At 47.0% G+C, this 21,037-nt stretch overlaps 1 protein-coding gene across 1 annotated transcript; it reads left to right on the forward strand.

The window, feature by feature from the left end:
- Window positions 1-6,107: 6,107 nt before the first annotated feature.
- On the forward strand, window positions 6,108-20,495 carry LOC127009120 (uncharacterized). The gene is made up of 2 exons (XM_050881906.1): window positions 6,108-6,295; window positions 20,264-20,495. Exons 1-2 carry the CDS (start codon window positions 6,108-6,110, stop codon window positions 20,493-20,495), a joined length of 420 nt encoding a protein of 139 aa, XP_050737863.1.
- Window positions 20,496-21,037: the final 542 nt, after the last annotated feature.

The raw sequence follows: 21,037 nt of genomic DNA on the forward strand, positions 1-21,037 counted from the left end.
AGGAGAGCAGAGGAAAGGAAACAGAAGGAAAGGAAAGGAAAGGGAAGGGAAGGAATGGGGAAGATAAGCTTGGGAGGAGGATGAAAGGAGAGGGTTGTAAGGGAGGAGTAAAGGAGGGAGGAAGGGAGGAAGGAAAGGGAAAGGTGGGAAAGGAAAGGAAAGGAAACAGAAGGAAAGGAAAGGGAAGGAAGGGGCAGCAACGGAAAGGATAAGCTTGGGAAGAGGGTGAAAGGAGAGGGTTGTAAGGAAGGAGGAAGGGAGGGAGGGAGGAAGGAGAGGAAAGGAAAGGGCAGGGAAGAAGCAGCAGGCAGAAGGATAAGCATGGGGAGAAAATGAAAAAAGATTGTAAGGGAAATGGAAGAAGAAAGGGGAAATGGGTGGCGATAGACGAGGTTATGTATGGGTATCCGAAGGTGAAATCATGTAACTCTGTGAATGGGTGGTGATTGGTGGTGGTGATGGTGGTGATGATGACCCTGATTGTATGGAAGCGGTGGTGATACCCGAACGGAGAACGATGAGTGATGGGGAAAAAAAAGTGTGATAACCGCGTAATAAAGTTTGGCTCATAACGCTACGATCAACAAAACCCATAAATACTTCGCTCTATATAGTCCTTCTTCTTTTAAAAGGGGGAAGCGCCCCACGACTTTGATATTATTGGGACTTTTGACAACCCACTATTTTTCTTTTCAGGCGGAGCTGGAAGACGGAGGAAGAGGAGGAGGCGATGGGAGAGAAAGACGAAGGGTTGAGAGACCTGGAGACAACCCTTAACAGCTCTTAGACATCGAGGCCTCAACACCTTCCTCCACAGTGGGCCACACAAAAAAAAACAGAGGTGGAAAACAGAAGGAAAGGAGGAGGCGATATGAGGAGAAGACGAAAGGTTAAGAAGCCTGAAGACAACCATTTAGCAGTTCTTAAACATCAAAACTTCAACACCTTACTTTCCACACCCATGCAGCCAGCGGCACCCCTTTCTCAGCGGGCCACAAAAGCAAGACAGAGAGGAAAAGCTGAAGAGGTGAGAAGCCTGAAGACGACCCTTAGCAGCTCCTAAACACTGAGACCTCAACACCTCTCCTTCCACACCCATGCAGTCAACAGCCCCTACCTCCTCAGTTGGTCACAAAAGCAAGACAGAAAGGAAAAGCTGAGGTGGTGAGAGGCCTGAAGACAACCCTTGAACAGCTCCTAAACACTGAGACCTCAACACCTCGCCCTCCACACCCATGCAGTCAACAGCCCCTACCTCCACACCCATGCAATCAACAGCCCCTACCTCCTCAGCGGGCCACAAAGAGCAAGATGGAGAGGAAAAGGTAAAGGGGTGAGAGGCCTGAAGACAACCCATGAACAGCTCCTAAACACTGAGACCTCAACACCTCGCCCTCCACACCCATGCAGTCAGCGGCCCCTCCCTCCTCAGTGGGCCACAAAAGCCAAGATGTAAACACACCGATCTCCATATAAAAGCCTATTTCCTCAGCTCCCGATATACGAGCTGACACACTTTTATCGCTAACTTGCTGAAGTGGAAGTGACGGTGCATAAATCATCGCGTGAATTTCCGTGTCCTCTAAATTACGGGCGGCTTTTTCATTACATATCTCAAGCGGGTGATCCATCGCCCTTCAGATAATCCACACGTGAAGAGAAAAGTTGGGGATTTTCAGTAACCAGCCAGAGTCCATTTTTCACGGCGATAATGGATGGGCTGCAATTTCCCACTCTCACGCTGCCAAATTTAAAATATCTGACATAGATTAGAGCCGTGTTAATGTCCTTATTTATGAAACCCGGGAAAGGAAGGCAGCTCAAAGGTGGGACTAAACGGTAGCGCATAGCAAGGTAGGGATACGATAGGTAGGAGACGGTGGACGGTCGGACAGGTGAGATTGTTGACGTGTGAAGGTAGAGCGCATGAAATAGTGACACGGGGAGTAAAGTGAGGCTATAAAATACACGATAAAGGCGGGAATGACGGGAGGTAAGGAGAGAGGCAGGCAGCAGGCACGAATTACAAAGTTGCAGGTGAGTTAGGTGACGTGCATGAGCGGGTTGAGGAGGTTAAGTGAACACAGAGAGCGGCTTAAAATATACCCCGAGACAAAAGGCGCCGAGATGTGAGAGAGCAGATGGAAGGAAAGATAAAATGAGGTGAGAAATGTGTTGGGGTTGGTCGAGGTGAGAGAGATGCAAGGTAAGACACGGAGAGGAACGTCGAGGCAGAGAAAGAAAAAGGAATGTACAGGAACGTGAGGAAGGTGACGACACACATAAGAACGAAGAAAATTACAGTAACCCAAGAAAATTACGCCGGAGTGAGCACGTACCACACATAACACCTGGACAATTGGGAAATAACTAAGGGTAATGACACAGTGGTAAGCTATAATAGTGTAGTAGCTCTAATTGTTAAAGTAATGCTGCTGAAGATTACTTGCACAGCTTGAAAACAAAATCGAATACATTTCTTGGTATGATTCGTGTATTACTCAAACTAGATTGTAGAAAAGGTGAGGGTGGAAAAAAAAGAACGTAAATATGTTAAGCACCGGAAAAAAAAGAGCTATAAGAGCAAAACAAAATAAAATAAATAACAGGAAACTTCATAACAGTACACAACAATTAAAAAATAAAACATAATAAAATGACTAATAAGTAAGTGTGATGGAATGAGGACAGATGTGTATAAAAAAAAAAGCAACAAAGGGACACTAAAACAGGAAACAGAGGATAATAAATGGAGAAGGGAAAGGAAGGGAAAGGATGAGCAGCCTGGGAAAACATACGCAAGACATGTGAAAATGGAGGAGGAGAGGAAAGGGAGGTTGGCAAAGAGGTGAGAGGGCGAGGGAGGGGGTCGTGTAGGGGGCAGGGGAGGAGGCAGAGGAGGGGGCGAGGTACCTAAGGACAGCCCTCGCCTTGGAAGAACAAGTCCCTCAAATGATAACAAATGGTCCCTTCGACTTGACAGGATAACATGACACTCAGAAATGAAGCTAAAAATATACAAAGGTCCTTCATTCTTCATACACACAAGTTACTCATCTTTACTCCCTAAGAAGAATAACGTCATTTTGAGACAGAAATTTTGAGACTGAGAAATTCTGAGACTCAGAAATGAAGCTAAAAATATACAAAGGTCCTTCACTTCCCACCTCAATACACAGAAGTTACTCATCTCTACTCCCTAAGAAAGATACCGTAATTTTAAGACTGTGATATTATTTAGTATAGTCTTGGAACACACATAAGAACATTAATCATAGCGGTAATAAAGCGTCTTTTTCTTTTACGTATTAAATAATATACTGGCGGTCTATTTTTTTCCCTATAACCCCATTTATGAGAGGAAAAAATCTAAGTTATTTTTTCCTGCTCCCCCCACACACCACGCCGCCTCCTTCCTTCCTTCCCGTCCCGTGGTAAGTTGACTAAGTTTCCCCATAAATCAAGACGAAGCGAATCGAGAAAAAGTTAAGTTTCCTTATGAATTTATATAACCGAGAAACTTGCCGCTGCCACAGTCTCACTCCGGCGCCCGTCCCTCCGCCTCGTGCTTACTGGCAGGCTGCGGGGAGACACTTATTTGACGGATGTGGTGTGTGGATGTGTGTCTGGTCCTTGTGTGTGTGTGTGTCCTTGGTGTGTGTGTGTGAGTGTGTGTATGAGTGTGTGTTGTGATCGATACTTTTATGTGTGTGTGTGTGTGTGTGTGTGTGTGTGTGTGTGTGTGTGTGTGTGTGTGTGTGTTTTCCTTCATATATACGTATATTCTTTGTACGTGTGTGTATATATTGACTGGGTGACTTATATGATCCATTACTGACCTTTTATTGTGTGTGTGTGTGTGTGTGTGTGCGTGTGTGTGCGTACAACGAATTTTCATTAATGTTGCTCTTCTGTATTTGTGTTGCGGCTAACGCATTATTGTTATTACTACTATTATTATCTTTATTACTATTATCATCATCATTATCACCCTCCCAACCTCAGGGATATACTGCTGGATAAACATTCATATCACACACACACACACACACACACACACACACACACACACACACACACACACACACACACACACACACAAAAGCTTTCATGTCTGGCCTCCGTATCCACATAGGTCTCCCGGCGAATTATGGGTTTCTCCTATATGTGTAATCTTATTTATAGGCGTATTAAAAGAAGAAATTCAAGCCTCCATAAATATCCAAATATTATCATGTGTGTCTGGGCATAGATGCGATGAAGACATTAGAGACACACGCTAGCGCCTACCCCACCCTAGGCCTACGAGAACTAATATGGAGGAAATACAAGGCCTGGTGGGTGTAGCCGCGTGATGGATGGCGGTGGATGATGAATGGGGGTCTGGTATTAGGTGTCTTCTGCTGGCCCCATACAAGGCTCTCCCCCCCTCCACCCGCCCTTCCCTCACACTACTCCTTCCAAGCCGCGATCCCCTGCTCCACCCCTTCATAACTTCCTCCTCCGTTCCTCCTCCCTTCTGCCCCCCTCCGTCCTCTTATCTCCGTTCCCCTTCGACCTTCCTCCCTCCCTTCTTCCCTCCCCTTCCTCTCCTCAAGCCTTCATCAATGCCTCCGCCCACCCCCGCCTCTCCCTATAAGTACTAATTTCGTCCTTTATGTGGAGGTATGGCGCGGCGATGAGGCTTTATCGCCCGCCCTTATCGGTCGTCCCATGCACCTGAAGGCGAACCGGTGTGGTGGATAAGCCAAAGGAAACTCCACTACTGACGTGAATATGAGATGGCTTGATTATCTTTTATATTGCTGGCGCTACGGCTGTGATTATATGCTTGGCTGTGCCCGTGTACGTGTGTTTAATGCGGCGTGCATGTGAACTGGCGTGTAAATGGGACAGCGGGAGTTATTGCGCGGGTGTCCATTGAAATATTTAACAGGGATTTCAACACGGCCTCCCTTTGATCTCGCTGGGATTTGTCTCTCTGTTTATCTAAGGCGGAGGCAAGTGGGAATCTAGCTTATGTCTGTCTGTTTAAAGTGTTAAGGAGAACTTTTATAACCACTAATACGATAAGAAACGCCCGTTGAGGCCACACGAATCATATGGCGAGTGAATCCAAAGCAGGCACGTAGCTAGCAGCGGCGGAGGGCCAAAAAATATCGTAGTACTCAGGCCACGTAGAAAGTAGATAAATTGCGTGAATGAGCCGCGGACGGAGGGATAGGAAAAATGGCTTGCTTTAGATGCAGACGGTCTAGGTGGAGGGACGTGGCAAGGTAGGGTGGCGGAGGGAAGAGGGTGGAAGGTGGGGGGGGCTTTGAGGTGGGTGAGGCCTCTGGAAGCACAATTCTGCCTCCGCACGTCTGGCCGGGGCTGCGGAGACAGGAGGAGGCGGCGCTGGAGGTGTGAACTAATGATGAAGGCGCATGGGGACGACGCCTCCTCGCCGGACTAATCACAAAGTCACACACTCGAACCATTAGCAAAAGGTGAGACGGGTATCAATTACACATTACTCTTATTTGGCTAGTTTTATGGCCGGCGCTGCGTCCAGGCGAGGTGACTTACTGAAGGCAATTTTTCTCGGGTATAGAGTGTCCGCTCGTGTCAAAGTAATGCACGCACCTCATGCTAACGACCCTAAGGCAATCAAACACTAATAAAAATAAATGAATGTATTAGCTGCCTTTGCCTCCACTTTTCCTACCTGGACAACCTCTACTTTTTGTATAAATGACTAAAACAAATTGTGACAGAAACGACCAGAATATTGTTTTTTTATTATATCACTGGCCAGTAATACTTCACTACCTCAAGTTCATCATAGGCCACGAATATTGAATACGTTATCATCTACAAACACGGAACTCCACAAGGCCATGCTCGTAGGTTCCTTTCTCTCCTCCCTCAGCGACTCAATTGTTCATTACCGAGGTCCTTGAGGTAATTACTACTGATTTTTCTTCGGCATATATAAGGTGAGGGCGCGATGAAAATCTAATACGGCATATTCATCACCCCGATAACCACTGACTGGATGCGTTTAAAAAAGAAATGAAGGTGAAGTTCGGGGATGAAGCAAACAAATGAACGTGCTTAGAGCAAACATGTCTGCTGAGGGTGGACGACGCCTCTCGCCCCGCGCCCTGCACCGCCAGCCGTCCCCCGCCGAGCCCCTGCATGCCGCCGCCGCCGCCGCCCACTCACCTTCAAGCTCTCAAGTGCTCGGGCTAGGCGGCATCTCAAGGCCTCCTGGCGTATTCGTTGTGCCATATGATGTACTGCGTGACTTCAGGTAAATTACGCCTGCATGGTGACAGTTGAGGAAATTGTGCCCATGAATCAGCGTAAAATTTTCCGATGATAACCCTCAGCTTTCATCTAATTGCTGTTATTACTGGTTATCCTCGACGCCGTCCCGAAGTCCCGCGCCGGCGAAGTATTTATGGAGGTAATTTTTTATTCGTTCTCCCGCTGGGCGTGTCACTGGGGCCTAGGCGGACCATCTCTGTCTCTAACGCTCCAGGCGATGCTTCTGGTGATTTACTGCAGCGCCCTTCGTAATCCGTGTGCCTAGAATGCGACTCATCATATCCAGCGCCATACAAATCTTCATCCGTATTCTCATCCCGCTTACATGTGACGATAGCCTTTGTTTTATTTAAAGAATCCGAGAAGATGTATGTGGTTTAGTCATGGGAAAGGAAGTCCTGAAGTGGGATGGCTGGAGTGGGGAGGGGAGAGGGAGATGTGGTCAGGAGTCTCACCCACGATGGTCCTTTTAGTACTGAGACCCTCTTCCTCGACTCCCTGGATCCAAATCAGCTCAGATGCTCCTTCATAATATAATTTACATGAACACCAACGGAAAAGCTATCATAATCTCTACTTGTTGAATAAAAAAAAGTTTCTGACTAACTATGAGCAAAAAATACCACACATGATATACAGGTTTGGAGCAACACGTGTTCCTCTAGACAACAACTCTCCCGAGGGGCCAATGATCACTTACCGCAGTCACCGCCGAGGGAGGCAAAGCATCACTCACCTGGAAGGAAGAGGAAAGCACGTTAGTAAGGTGTGGGCGCGCTAAGACTAACACATTGCTGCTGAAACTCACAAGGACAATAAACTAACAATATAATAATGGCTCGCAACGAAAAAGAGGCAACTTGGAAAGGATGAAAAATACATCCTTTAACAGAACAAAATGCTAAACGTCCCTAATGCTGGGCGGATGCAATAAACTATCTGAAGGAACAATGTCAACATCACCTGCAGCAAAACTAAATGTGACGGATGGCAACGGCGTCAGAGTATGGCACACCACCACCACCACCACCCTGCAGGACCCACGGCAAAACAACACCAACAAAGAGCAGACGTATATCCTCAAAAGCGCCAACCGTTAACGAAGGAAGACCCTGAAAACACATCCCTCAACAGTAATAACGAAAACAGGACGCGGCTGCACAAGGGCTGGCCGGCGGGGCTCACAAAGACACTAACAAACACACCAGCCTTAGCCTTACATGCATAAACATTAGGGCGGGGATGCAGCGGCTGCCCCTCGCCCCCAACACAGCTGAGGGGGTCGCGACAAGCCTCCAGCCCTCGCCCCGTGCTGTGTCAATAACATGTCCGAATTGCTACGTATATAACACTCCCTCCACGATGATCAATTTATTCATACACGCCGGGTCGCCTTGCTTCTCGCCGCGCCCCGGGAGCTGCTAAGACGTAGGCCTCGTGGGAGCAGGACGTACTTTCTCTCTCTCTCTCGCCCACTTTACATTATCACGGATTACGTTCTTAATATTTAGTTCCTTCGTTAAACCGCTATATGTAAGAGAGGGAAAAAATGCTTTCCCCAGTGAGGAATGCAGGACTGGGTAGCCTGTGCTGCCATTGGTGGAGGCGGTGACAGGGCCGGGCCCCATTAATCTCACACGACGTGGCCTGTCTTTGATGTATGGCGGACAGACTCTGAAGGGTTATAAATCCTCTACGCTTCGGGTACAGTTGCCAGGCGTCGAAATTAAAATGAGACTGTACTTGAATTATCACGTCGCGAGAGGGACTTTAAGGGGTGACTAAACCACCAGCGGATCGAGAATTCTTCAAGCTATCGACTCGGTGCGCTGAGGAGGTGCAAGACGCGGCCGACGGGGCATTAGGAGTGGAAATAGTGGTGTAAATTGGCGAGTGGAACCATCTTGCTTTTGTTGGCGGCCAGGATCGGAGCGCCATTACAGTCTACCACCACACGGCCGCCTCTTTAACTGATTTTTAAGCTTTCCGTTCTCAGTAGGAAATGATGCCCTGTGGTCCTCCCCACTGACAGGATAAATTAAGTTCATTGTAAAAATATAGTCACGGAGCCTTTGAAGGAGCCAAGATCAAGAAAAGGAGCGAGGACGAAAGTTTCCCCGTCAGACAGTCCGCGGCGGTGGTGGAGGGCGCGGCGGGGTTCTGCCCAAAAGGTTCCTGGCCCACTTAGACAATGATGAGACACTGTGGATTCTCGGCGGGCAGGACATGGGCAGGGATGCGTCGTGAAGCTGAATTCAAAGTACAGATAAAACGCTTTAGCTACAAGACGCAATAAAACTTCACACAAATAGAGCAATTTATTACGTCACCCAACCCACCCTGCCCCATGGAACCGCCCGGCCACGAGTTCCCGACGAGAGGCGCTGCATGGCCCAGGCGAGGACGCGGCCCATAACTCGATCTGCTCGCTGCTAAAACACTCAGCGGTCGATCGCGGGACGTTTAGCACTCTCGAGTCTGGCGTGAGTCTGGTCAGTGTTGGAGAGGCTGTCCCGTCCGTGCCTGTTTACGAGCTCCTTTGAGAACCAACTGCTCTTTTATCCCCTACTTAGCCATCGAATGAAAGTTGGCGGCACATGAATCTGCGCCCCTGATGCATGACGGGTGATTTAGGGCGACGCCTGACAGATGTAGAATTAGTATTTATTTGCGAGTGTGCCTGTTGCTTTTTTTTTTTTTTTTTGAGAGAGAGAGAGTAGGAGGGGGGGGAGGTTGAGAGGGAGAGAGGACTATATTTAACCCCAGTGTCGTTAGGTTTCCCTTCACCATAACGTGTCATGTCTCCAAGTCCTGGTTCTCGTTCATTCGGGAGACGAAGAACAGTCGAGGTGACATGAACACGAAGATAATAGCAATAACACATTTTTGGTTAGACTTATGGAAAACATCAAATATACCCTTTTTTGTATGTGCGTATGCGTGTGTGTGTGTGTGTGTGTGTGTGTGTGTGTGTGTGTGTGTGAGTGTGAGTGTGTGTGTGTGTGAATAAAGGACGAGGTGTGGAAGTAATGTGGGAGGCTAGGAAGTGGGCGTGTCAGGAAGAGTGTCAAGCCACGGAGGAGGAGGAGGAGGAGGAGGAGGAAGAGGAGGAGGAGGAGAAGGAGGAGGAAACACAGGGATAAGAGGGAGGGAGGAAGAATGCTTTAGCCACAGAAGGAGGGAGGAAGGGAAAGAATTGGGGGTAGGGAAGAGAGTTGGAAGTAGGAAAACAGGAAAGGAGGAGTAGGAGGAGGAGGAGCGGAGCGAGTTGATAAGAGGGAGGTAGAGGTGGGGAAAGAAAAGTGAGAAAATGAGATAGGTGGGAGGAGTGAGACCAGCTAAGCGAGGAAAAGAGGCGAGGAATAGTGCGGAAGTGTGAGAGGGAGGACAAGCGACGGGGAAGTAAACGAGGGCAGGGACTCAGGTTAAAGGAGGGAGCATGAGACGGAGGCGGTGGCGGGAGGACGGGGATGGAGTTGTGAGGGGGAAATGAGAACTGGCTGGAGGGAGTGAAAAAAAGGCGAGAAAATGAGGATAACTAACACTTCCTTCTGTATCTAATTCTCCTTTTCCAATTCCTTCTTTCTTATTCTAAATCTGATTCTAATGGATTCTAATAATATTTTTTCCTTACAGTATAGTTTGAGTAAATAGATCAGCCTCAATAATACTATACTATACATTACTTTACCGTAAGAATATACAGACGCGATTAAAACAAAGGAGAAGCGTTGTTGAAAAAGAAGGGAACAGACGAGAGGAAAAAGTGTAAACAGGAAAATTAGGGGAGAGAAAAGGAAAACTAACATAAGAGATAAATAATGAAAGAAAGAAGGGAGAGAAAGGAAGAGAAAGACAGAGAGAAATGAATAACAAACAAAAAGAAAAATACAATAGAACCAAGAAAATAAAACGAGATGAGGAAAGCGAGAGCCACAGGGAAACTAGACGAAGACGAAGGAGAAGGAGGAGGGAGAAAGCGGAGGAGAAAGAGAAGCCGGAGGAGGAGGAGAGGGAGAAGGAGGTGAAGGAGAGCGATGGACGGAAAAAAAGTGGAGGAAAAAAAAAAACATGGGGGACCACTTGATTAATAGCACAGCCACCATTGAACGTAAGAACAAAGGGGCTGGTCGTATTTCTCCGCGTCTGTGTTGGCTGCGTCCACCAGGGGGAATGATAAGTGCAATGTGGCGCACAGGAGGAGGAGGAGGAGGAGAGTGTGATGATGGAGGTGGAGGCGGTGCAAGGTGGAGTGAAGGAATGACTCTATTTGCGCCTGTGCACCTACTTCTGTTTGTCTGTGTGTTTGTGTGTGTATGTGTCTGGGCCCTGTGTGTGTGTGTGTGTGTGTGTGTGTGTGTGTGTGTATGTGTTTGTGTCTCAAGGCCTTGTTTGTGTGGCTAAGTTTGGGTGTTTGGGTGCCCCGGTGGGTGTTTGTCTAAGTGTCTGGGTGGTTGAGTAATTAGGTTTGTTGGTTGTTTCTGTATTGCTTAGTCTGTTTATCTCTGTCTGTTTCCTCTTCTCATCCTCGCTTTTTCAATCTTCTTCTTTATCCTTCTTCATCATCCCACTTTTCCTTTTGATCAATGTGTGTTTCCTATTTTCTCACCCTCTCCTTTTCCCTCTTATACCTCTTTATCCCTTTCCATTATCCTATTTTTACCTACTATTACCTCTACCTTCTTTCACCTTTATTATTTTCCCCCTACGTTGGTCCTCCGTTCCCATTTTCTTTATTTACTTAACTCTTCATCTCCCTATTCAAGGCCAGAGGGTCCAGAGAACGAGTCTTTTTGCTCAGGTGTATTACTATAATTACTGTAACTATGAATGGTCTAACTGCATGCCCTAAAAGGTGGAGGAGGAAAAGGGAGAGGAAAGGAAGGAGGGGAAAAATGAGTACGAGTTGTGGAGTTCGAAGAGGAGTAGAAAAGAGGAACAGGAGGAAGAGGAGGAAGAGGAGGTGTTTTTGTTTTGTTCTCCTCGCATGACTGGACTCCGCGTTTACTGGGGGAGGCAAAATGTGGAGGAGGTGGAGGGAGGTGCTGGAGGCAGGGAGAGAGGAGGGAGAGTGGAGGGGGGAGTGGAGGAGAAGGTGGAAGGGAGGGAAGAGTTTTTAGGTACAGTCGTGGAGTTCTTTGTTTTCCTTTTTTTGTGTGTGTGCGTGTGTGTGTGTGTGTGTGTGTGTGTGTGTGTGTGTGTGTGTGTGTGTGTCAGGCTATGGACGAGGAGGGGTGGGGGGCGGCGGTTCCTTTATACAGAGAAGAACTTTCAAAACTCATGCAATCAACCGCTCGTTCAGATTTGAGTTTCTTCATCAATCTCACTTATTCGGTCGTCCCTCGCGGCTATTAAGAGTATATTGATTTTTTACGAGAGTTCACTTCAGACTTGGGGCTTGGGGGAGGGGGAGAGGAGACAGGGGGTAAAGGTGAAGGGAAGAAGCACATGATTTCTTCGTTTTCTTCACCCACTATTTTACGTCCCACTGATCTGTCTTATTTCAAATGCGTTACATAATAGAAACACGAGCTCATCTTTTACTGTGTCTGTTCGTGCGTGTGTGTGTTCTGTCATTCACGGTTGGTTGATGGGATGCAGCTGCCCACTAACCTGTCTGTCTATGCATAAATAAATCCAATTACCAAGACTTATGTAAGGGGAAAGAGGGGAAGGCCAGGTAACATATGAACAGAAGACTTACGAGACACGCGGGAAAGGCGAGACGTTGGTGAGTCGTGACTAGGGAAGCTGAGATGCCTTAATTCTTCTTTAGTCTGCCATGAAGTCTATTATTTGTATATGCGTTGTATGTAACTAAACACTTCCTTAGAGATACTGCTTTCTAACCCGGGTCTTCGTAATCATAGTATTCGGGTGCCTGAAAAACATGCTATAATATATCTCTGAAGAGTGATGGTTCCGGATTCTGCGCTAACATTTCCATCTCACGGGCAGGTGGGCAGCAGGTGTTCACTGTCACTAACTATGGCCGCGGAGAAGTCAATCACGCCGGGGCAAACTTCAGCTCCCAGTCGGACTAAGTAATTCGTATGTTCACGTTTATTTATGACCTAAATCATCCCGTAGAGCCAAGCCGGGGTTGTGATTACTCTAAGACTCATTTGACTTCTCTCGTCCAATCCCCCCGCGTGGCTGAGGTCGAGCTTCGGTTCACCCATCCATCCGTCATACCCGAAGCTCCTGCCATGAATTACCACCTGGTTGGCTGGTAGTCCGTCTGTCCGCCTGCCCGTCCGTGATGCCTATCTGATGACAGCTTTGGCCCCCGTGAGAATGTGATTGATGGCGTGTAATGGCCGACCTCTGAAGGACCATCGATGAACTCCTTGAGAGGCTCCGTCAGGCACCTTCCCTCCCTTTGTTGTCTTCATCCCGTGAAATCCTGAGTAATCACTCTTTTGACGAAGGCATGAGCGGCGCACACAGGCCAGAAAAGATTTTTGCAGTTCATATTTCCATCAGACAAAGACATAAATAACGTTTCCCTGATGGATGTCTTACAGAGCATCGAATATACATAATATTATAAAATTAAAACTTTCTTGGCATATGTTTTACCGCAGTTTTTCTTCACGGGAGTCGCTGATTAATCACAATTAACAGAACCTTATTTCTTAATAACTATACGGTTGTGGCCGCCGCGGTCTTAAGACTTATTTTCGAGCACACAGGTGAGTGCCTAATGCCGCCCCCGGGCAAGGCAGGTGTCGGGACCACGGGGGTCAGGCACCGGGGGCAGGAAGGGGAGGCGGGGCAGTCTGAGGCAAGGGGGCGAGGCGGGAGGTGGGTGTATGGGAGGAAGGCGGGTGGGGAGTGGGGGGGAGGCTGGCGGGGGGTAGGGAGGAGGTGGAAGGTTACGGCGATTATCCTTGGGGAGGGTTGTGAAGGTGGGGGTGGGGCTGAGAATGGCGTGTCTACCTGCCTCTGTGTTTGCCTGGACGCCCGAAGGAGCTTGTGAGAAACACGAGTAAACTAAAAACGGGTACATAACTTCGTAACACAAGTATATATAATTTTCTAATGATATCCAATTACAACAAAATACCACTAAGTAATCAATTCCCAGACAGGGCAGGATTTCCTTTTATTTGATTTTACTGTTAATTTGTTCCTAAAGAATCTTGAGGATATTATGAGCGTATCACTAAAGTTACAATGATGAGTTTATTTTATTATGAAGAAGTAGACAAGTCCCATCACGCAGCTAATCATTATCCGTCATTTTTTCACACTCTTCTTAATATAAACTCCACCAATCACCGACTTCCCACTCACTGGCCGCAACGACAGACAACAGTGACCTTTGTTTGAACGGGAAGAGTTTTAATATGTTGACGGTTTTACGGTAAAGAAAACGCACAATTAATCTTCGTTACGTTTGAGTGTATATAATTTCCCGTAATATATTGCTTGGAAATATAGAGAGGGGAAAAACGCAACATCTCAAATGAGCTTCGCGGGCAGTGATGTAATTATCTATAATTTGCGACTCGACTCAAATAGAACAGTTTGCGTAGGAGGACGCATATAATTTGTATACTAAACACCGTTGAACAATATTTATCTTTCCAGAAGTTGCGGCCCCTCCTGTACTAACAATTATTTCCTCTCTTCGTATTTCCTCTGACAACTCTCCTCCCCCAGTCTTCTCTGTCCATTTATCTTCTCCGTTGAGGGTTGGCGACTCCTCTCCTTACTCTTCCTCCTCCTGCTACTGTGTTTCCTCGTCTTCCTCCTCCTCCTACTCCTGTTCCTTCTCTCTCCCTCTTCCTCGTTTATTAATCTATTTCCAGTTACCCTTCCCCCGTCTTTTCCCTGTTCCTCACACGACACTCTGCACACCATCTGTTGTTCCTTTTCTCTTCCTCCCCCTCACTTCCGTCTTGTTATCCTTCCTCTTCCTCCTCTCCCTCCATGAGCCATCCAATTAGTCTTCGCCCTCGAAATTCCACGAATGATTGACGTGTCTGTGTTTCCTTACCCCACCGCAAGATGTTGGGGTATGAAGTCATTTTGGAGCGGGTCTGAATCTATGGGAATACAGATTACCGTCGATTTATCATCTATGGACGATTAGGCTGATAATGGTCTTCCCTATACAGTCCCACTCTCCTCCCCTTCCCTTATCGTCCTCCCTATAGCTCACTCAGTCCAGCGACCCTACAAAGTCCTACCTCTTCTCCCCCCCCCCTCCGACCCCCCCCCCCTTTCCTCCAGCAGTATACCCCGTGCATGATAAATTTCGAGGTAAACACAGGAATTAGGCTCCCAAACCACCCCCTTCTAACACCGATCTCACATTAGCGGCTGAGTGGCGGACCGCAAGGCATACACTCAGACCTCCCAAGTTTGGTTCGCCCGTTTTTATATTTGGTCCTTTACTTCTCGTTTCGTTTCCTCTGTACTTGAGAAATAACATCCCTTTGTCACATGCAAATTATATATAGTTTTCCTTGTAAGTTCACGGATGCCCGATAACGTATTTGAGCTTGATGCCTTCATTAAGAAATTTTATACGTCATGACTTTTTGTTTATTATGTTGCGTAAGGAATGTGTTTAATTTTCAGATTGCCTAAAAAATACTATTGAAAGGAGACAAGTTGTTTTAATCTGAAGCCTTAGCAAAAATTTAATATTGTTTTTTTGAAAGGGGGGTCTACAGACTTCCTGAGGTTTCGAAGAGCAGCAGTTTGGTCAACACCTGTAGACTTTCTATATACATCTTTTTGGAGTTAAGAATGTACTTTTTTTTCAAACAGTCCCCTAAAAATATATACGTGAAAGGAGAGTAAGGTTGGTTTCTATTTGATGTAATGGGAATAATGAATAAAGCTTTTGGATGAAGGTCTCGATACACTTCGTAAGGTTTTCAAAAGTAGAAGTTCGGATCTTTTGGAAGGGGGTTCTATATACTTCATAAGATTCCCAAGAATAAAGGTTCTGATCTTATGAAAGTGGGGTTCTATAGACATCCTAAGGCTTCCAAGAGCATAGGTTCGGTCGACACCTGTAGGCCGGAGACGCAGCGGACACAAATCATCGGCCGTCGGTCCCCCAATGAGTAATAACACGACACACAATGGTCGCTTATTACGGCAATTCTTCTCGTGGCCACCAGGGAGTAATCGTAACGAATGTCAGGTCTCACGATACCGCACAATTTCAGGCTGGAGTACTTAATTATCTCTTACCTTTTTTTCCTGTGGCTTGGAAGGTAATGACGGGGAGGGGGGAGGAGAAGCGAAGAGAGGGAGGGCCGCCCATACGGTTTTATTGCCCCCATAAGAAGGTCACGAGGTTACCAAATTTGTAAGACGATAACCCGAATACGTGACCGATTTCCGCCTGTGTGTGTGTACGTATGTGTGTTGGGGAGGTGCGTGTGCGTGTGCGAGTGTGTGTGTGTGTGTGCGTGTGTCTTTTTCCTACTCCACCCCTTTCGCTTCGCCCCGTTGTCGTAAGTCAAGAGCACGTGGTGTTTTCTCGGGCTTGTGTCGCTGTCCAGAGTCGCAAACACTCCCGCTGTTCAGCCATACCTGGTAATTACTTGCAGGGAGACAATGGGACTAATGCAGGTGTGGGTTGAGGCGCGGAGCAGGAGACAAAGACGGGGCGTGTGTACCCGACGACCGACTCCGTGACAACCGTGCAGAAGGGAGGAGGAAAAAGGGGTCCACTTAAAGGATACGAAAAGAAGAGGGGAGAAGAGGTAGTGGTGTAGCTAAATTGTAGGAGTTAGTGGCATTAGTGAGTCATTTTCGAACCTTTACAGTCTTCGTGGTAACTATTGAGAGACTGTTTGTTGCGGGAAAGCAGAGACAAACATAGAATTAAGATGATATACCTAATTGTTTCTATTCAGTATTTTCTTGTATTACTGTCCATCAAATTCAACATCACTACCATTTTTCAACATTTACTGACCCTCATAGCAACTTCGGAGGGACTGTATTTGTTGCGGAGAAGTGGCCAACAAGAACGATATATCTGATTGTTTTTTTTTATTCTTCCTTATTTCTTCTTTTATATCTATTCACCAAACTCATCGTCACAGCCTCAATCTGACTACACAGGAAGGAGAGGACCTGCGGAAGCCAACTCAAAAACGATCTCGGCAATTTTCTTTCACTGTAGCACCATCCATTGTCCCGTCCTTCAGCCCTTCCACCTTGCAGCTCCTCGCCCCATGTCCCTCTCCCCGTGCATCTCCTATCAGCTTCAATCTCTCGGGCTCGCCTTGTCGCCTGTCCCCCTCTGTGACGCCCTCCTGTCTCGGCCGCGGGTGATGGAGGTCCCTGTCTCGCCCTCTCTTCGTCAGTCCCCGTTGACCCGCGCTGGGCTTCCTAACCACTATGGCACCACAGCTCCCCACGCCCTGGCCTTCACCCAACCCAGCCACCTGCACAAAACAGCTCAAACTTAAGAAACCGCAAATAAATCATGCTACGAGGGAAACGCAAGAAGGAGCAACATGTTTCCTCCGTCTTTTAAAAATGGAAACCCAAGACAGTAATTACGAGAGGACAACGCGAGGATAACACACAAGAAAAGAAGCTCCCACAGAACGTCGGTCCTTCGTGTCCTCCAGTATCAAGGAGAACAACAACACGTCCTCCACGCCTAAGGAACAGACAGGGGGTGAAGGATGGATTGTAGAGGAGGTAGAAAGAAGGGTTGCTGAAGGGGTGGACAAAGAGGGAGCTGGAAGCCAAATTAACATCACTAAAACGACGGAGTGAAGCGGGGGACACAATCTTCCATCAGCTGCCTGTTCGCCTGTCTGTCCGCCCGCCGCTCGTGTCTGTTCGAGTGGGCTTAAAATCAAAGGGGAGGCTGCAGGATGTGGTTAAAGAGATAATGGCATACCTGGGAGACATTAACGGCGGGGGAGAGACACACCCGCCCACTGCAAGAAAGAGTGTGACTGATGTGGGAAGATGCTGCCGAGGGGAGAGGGACGATTGAAAGGACACCAGGAAGTAAAAGAGGGAGACGTGGCCATGATCGGTACCCTTTCTTTGGACAAAATTCCAATCAGAGAATAAAAACAGAGATAAAAAGGAAAAGCTACTGACTACCCACTCCCTCAAGTAACAATAGCAGGGAAATAACTCAAGACTTAACTGAATCAATACACTGAAAAGACTAATAAGAGGGACACAGAGTCATGATCGCTACCTCTTCATAGGACAAATTTCCAACCAAATTCTACAAAAGAGAAATAGACAAGGAATTCACTCGAAATTGACGTCTTTTTTGGCCCCTCGTTGTTTTTTTCTTTTGTGGAAGCGGCGTTTAACGGGCTTTTTCGTTTCTGTCTTTGCTTTTCCTGCCCTTGAACTGCCTCCCATGATGTAAAATAATAATAAAAAAAATCGACTAAACCCATTTCCCCAGGTGGCGATAACAGGGACAAAACTCAAGGCTTAGAGGAGTCAACAGTGAAGCGGTGTGGAGAGATAGTGAGCCTAGTAAAATAATATAAAGAAAAGGAGAAACAGACAAGGTATCGACGACCCCTTCCCTCAAGTAACAATAGCAGGAACACAATTGAAGGCTTAAAGAAGTGAATGCAGAAGAGGTGCAGAGAGGTAGCGAGCCCAAGGAATTCTACTATAGACTCTCGGAAACGTTGTGTCAGATGTGACGTAATGTAGCAGCTGCCCCACTCTATCGACTGTCTCTCTCATGATTAAGCCGATGCCGTAAATCAACGACAATCAAAGGTAATAAAAGGCCCGGAAAGAGGCGTCCTGGGTGGCAATTTAGAGTAACCCTTTGAGGCGCGGGTTGGGGTCACGGAGAGGTCACGGGGCCCCTCACTCCCAGCTTCTGTCCTCCCCTCCATTTTTCTCTCTTCCGCCTCCTCCCCTTTTCTTAGCTTGCCCCCTCTCCTTCAACAAATCTCCTTTCCTTTACCTCTTTTCATCTGTTATTCTGCTGCTTTTTATTTGTTTTCCTTCAGAAGCAGCAGAGAAAAAACAGAGACGTGATTTATTACCAAAGAATAAAGTAGAAAAGCAAACATTAAAACCATAACTAATCCTGCTGACTACCATGATAAAACCCTAAGACTTATGTATCAATATATGTGGCTGGTGTTTACGGGTGCCACGCCGGGGAAAGAAAGGTTATCAGAGCCATCACGTGACTAACACAACCCAGCTGAGGGGAGATAGTGAAGGTGTGTGTGATGGATTGGGGGTGGTGGGGTGTGGGTGAGGCGTATAGACTGGGGGACAGGGGACAAGGGACAAGGGGCAAGGGGATAGGAAGGGGGCAGGTAGGGGGCAGGCAAGGACAAGCAGGGGGTAGGCAAAGGACAAAGAGCAGGGTGGTGGTACTGTATAAGGAAGGGTTCTTTAAAGTGCTAGAACTACTCATTGCGTCATCACTTCTTAAGACATCGATATATGAGTACTAGAGGGGGAAGGAACACATCTCATAGTACCATTAAGTCTTGCAAACGTTTAGAGGATAGTGGAAAGAAGTGTTAGAGGAATGCTGAAATAGGGATACAGTGAACTGAGCCATAGGTATACATATGGTAATTTGGGGGCATCTCCTATTGTTAACACCTGGCTATTCATTCACTTCATCTGTCATTCTCCAAATTTATCTGACTTCTTAAAGACAAACACACATACTCATTTCTCCTTTCTCACTCTCCACTGCACGCCCATCCTTCTTCTCCTCTTCCTCCTTTAGCCAGCTTTATCTCCATTTATCCTCCTCCCTTTCCTACCCCTTCCTCCTCCTTCTCTTCCTCTTCCTCCTTTCCTCGCCAGAACGTCTCCTTATCGCGGCCTGAGAGAGAGGGCTGAATTGCACCTTCCACACAAAGAATGACAGATGGCCCTCGGGATAACGGGGTCAGAGCGGGGGTGTGGATTACTTATCATGCACCCAAAATTAATGTAATCCCCAAGAAGCCAAGGGGATTAACTATAGCTCCAGACCCTTGCCCACTCCAAGAAAAATATACAAGTACTAAATCATACGTTGAGGGCTGATAATGTATTCGGTGTTATATGACGTGAGGTGAGGCGTGTGAGGAAGGTGTGGAGGGAGGGATGAGGTGGAGTAATGGTACCGAAGCCTTGTGTGTCGAAGAGGAATGTGTATATATAAGGTAAGTGTGGATAACTCTATGTGTGTGTACCTGAAGATTATTACGTTGGTCACCTGTTAGATTTCCATGCTTACTATTTCTTATTCATGGTTCTTCAGTGAGCCAGTACGGTGATATAGTACGTAGAGGTGACACGTAACGATGTATGTGTCCTTTTTTTTTTCGACATTACCATGAAACTGTTGCCAACGTTGATGCCAGATGATTTACGACGCATAAAGAAAACTCGCTCCAGGGCACAGGTGAACTACACTTTTATATATAACAAAATCTAATAATGGAAGCAGGTATCGTCGCATCCAGGCCTTATTTGTATTCAGACGAGACGCAATAAATCATTCACTCATCCTTTTTGTTAGCATCAAGGCCAGCAACCACAAGCACAGAAGGCAATTACAGCAATTTTCTACGCCACTTCCTCAATCTAGCACACCTCTAATCTGCAAGTTAGGCGCCTCCTTGCCTGCTTTCAGCACTAGCAGGGCCAACGAACAGCCATAAGCACACACGTGAAGGTACAAACACATGAGACAAAACAAAAGAGAAAAGAAGTAAAGGACAACCATGCGGGGCGACCAGACCGAGCAGCTGCAGCGAGCGAGTAAACACCCGCCCAACGAAATGCACGAAATTACTGGCGATCAGGTTTCGTGCTGGAGTCGTTCATCACCGTCCGGCAGAGTTGCAATCCCCGAGATTTGGAGTTCGACAGACGGCATGCATCATGTTTTGAAGGGGAACTTTGCCCATGAATTACTCCCTCCAGACTACAGGAGTGGCGTTAATAACAACAGCCACAGCAACGGCGGCAACGGGAACAGCACCGCCGACAACAGCACCAACACCAACAGCACCAACACCAACAGAAGCACCACCAACAACCGCAATGCCACACCAACACCAGTACCATCACCACCACCGTCAACAGCACCACCAACAGAGCAACGGCTTCAGCACCAGCGGCAGCACCAGAAGCAGCTAGAGGCAGTCATTATCGTGGGTATGGAAATGGGTGACTTTGAGTGATGACCCGCCGGATAATGGATGCCGTGATAACAAACTTCCCAGCGATGTGGATCCCCGGCACCTGTCAGCTACTTGTGGCGTGAGTGAGTGAGGAATAAAATATGTACTTGCTACCTTACGTAAAAAAAAAAGTGATGAGGAGTGAGTTTTATTCATGGGCTGACTCTTAGAATATAAGCTGAGTGAATTTGGTTTTATTTTAGGGTTTCCAGAGCTCTGTAAATACACTGATCTCTTTTTTAACAGTAAAGGAAGTTGTTCAAGGGCAAAAAAATATGATTGAGAAAGATAAAGTCCGCTCATAACTATCTCTTTGACAAAATATATAGATGAGTGGCCAAAAGAGAGGTCAATATCTATTTTTATTTCACTTTTTAGTCTAATATGTTCAGATTATGGCCGTAAAAGGACTGGTGCAGTTCTCTCTCTCTCTCTCTCTCTCTCTCTCTCTCTCTCTCTCTCTCTCTCTCTCTCTCTCTCTCTCTCTCTCTCTCTCCCTTAGACTGGTGACAAAGAGAAATCCGCCCATTCCTTACTCAGTC

Source organism: Eriocheir sinensis, chromosome 39 (genome assembly GCF_024679095.1).
Source record: "Eriocheir sinensis breed Jianghai 21 chromosome 39, ASM2467909v1, whole genome shotgun sequence".
NCBI lineage: Eukaryota > Metazoa > Arthropoda > Malacostraca > Decapoda > Varunidae > Eriocheir > Eriocheir sinensis.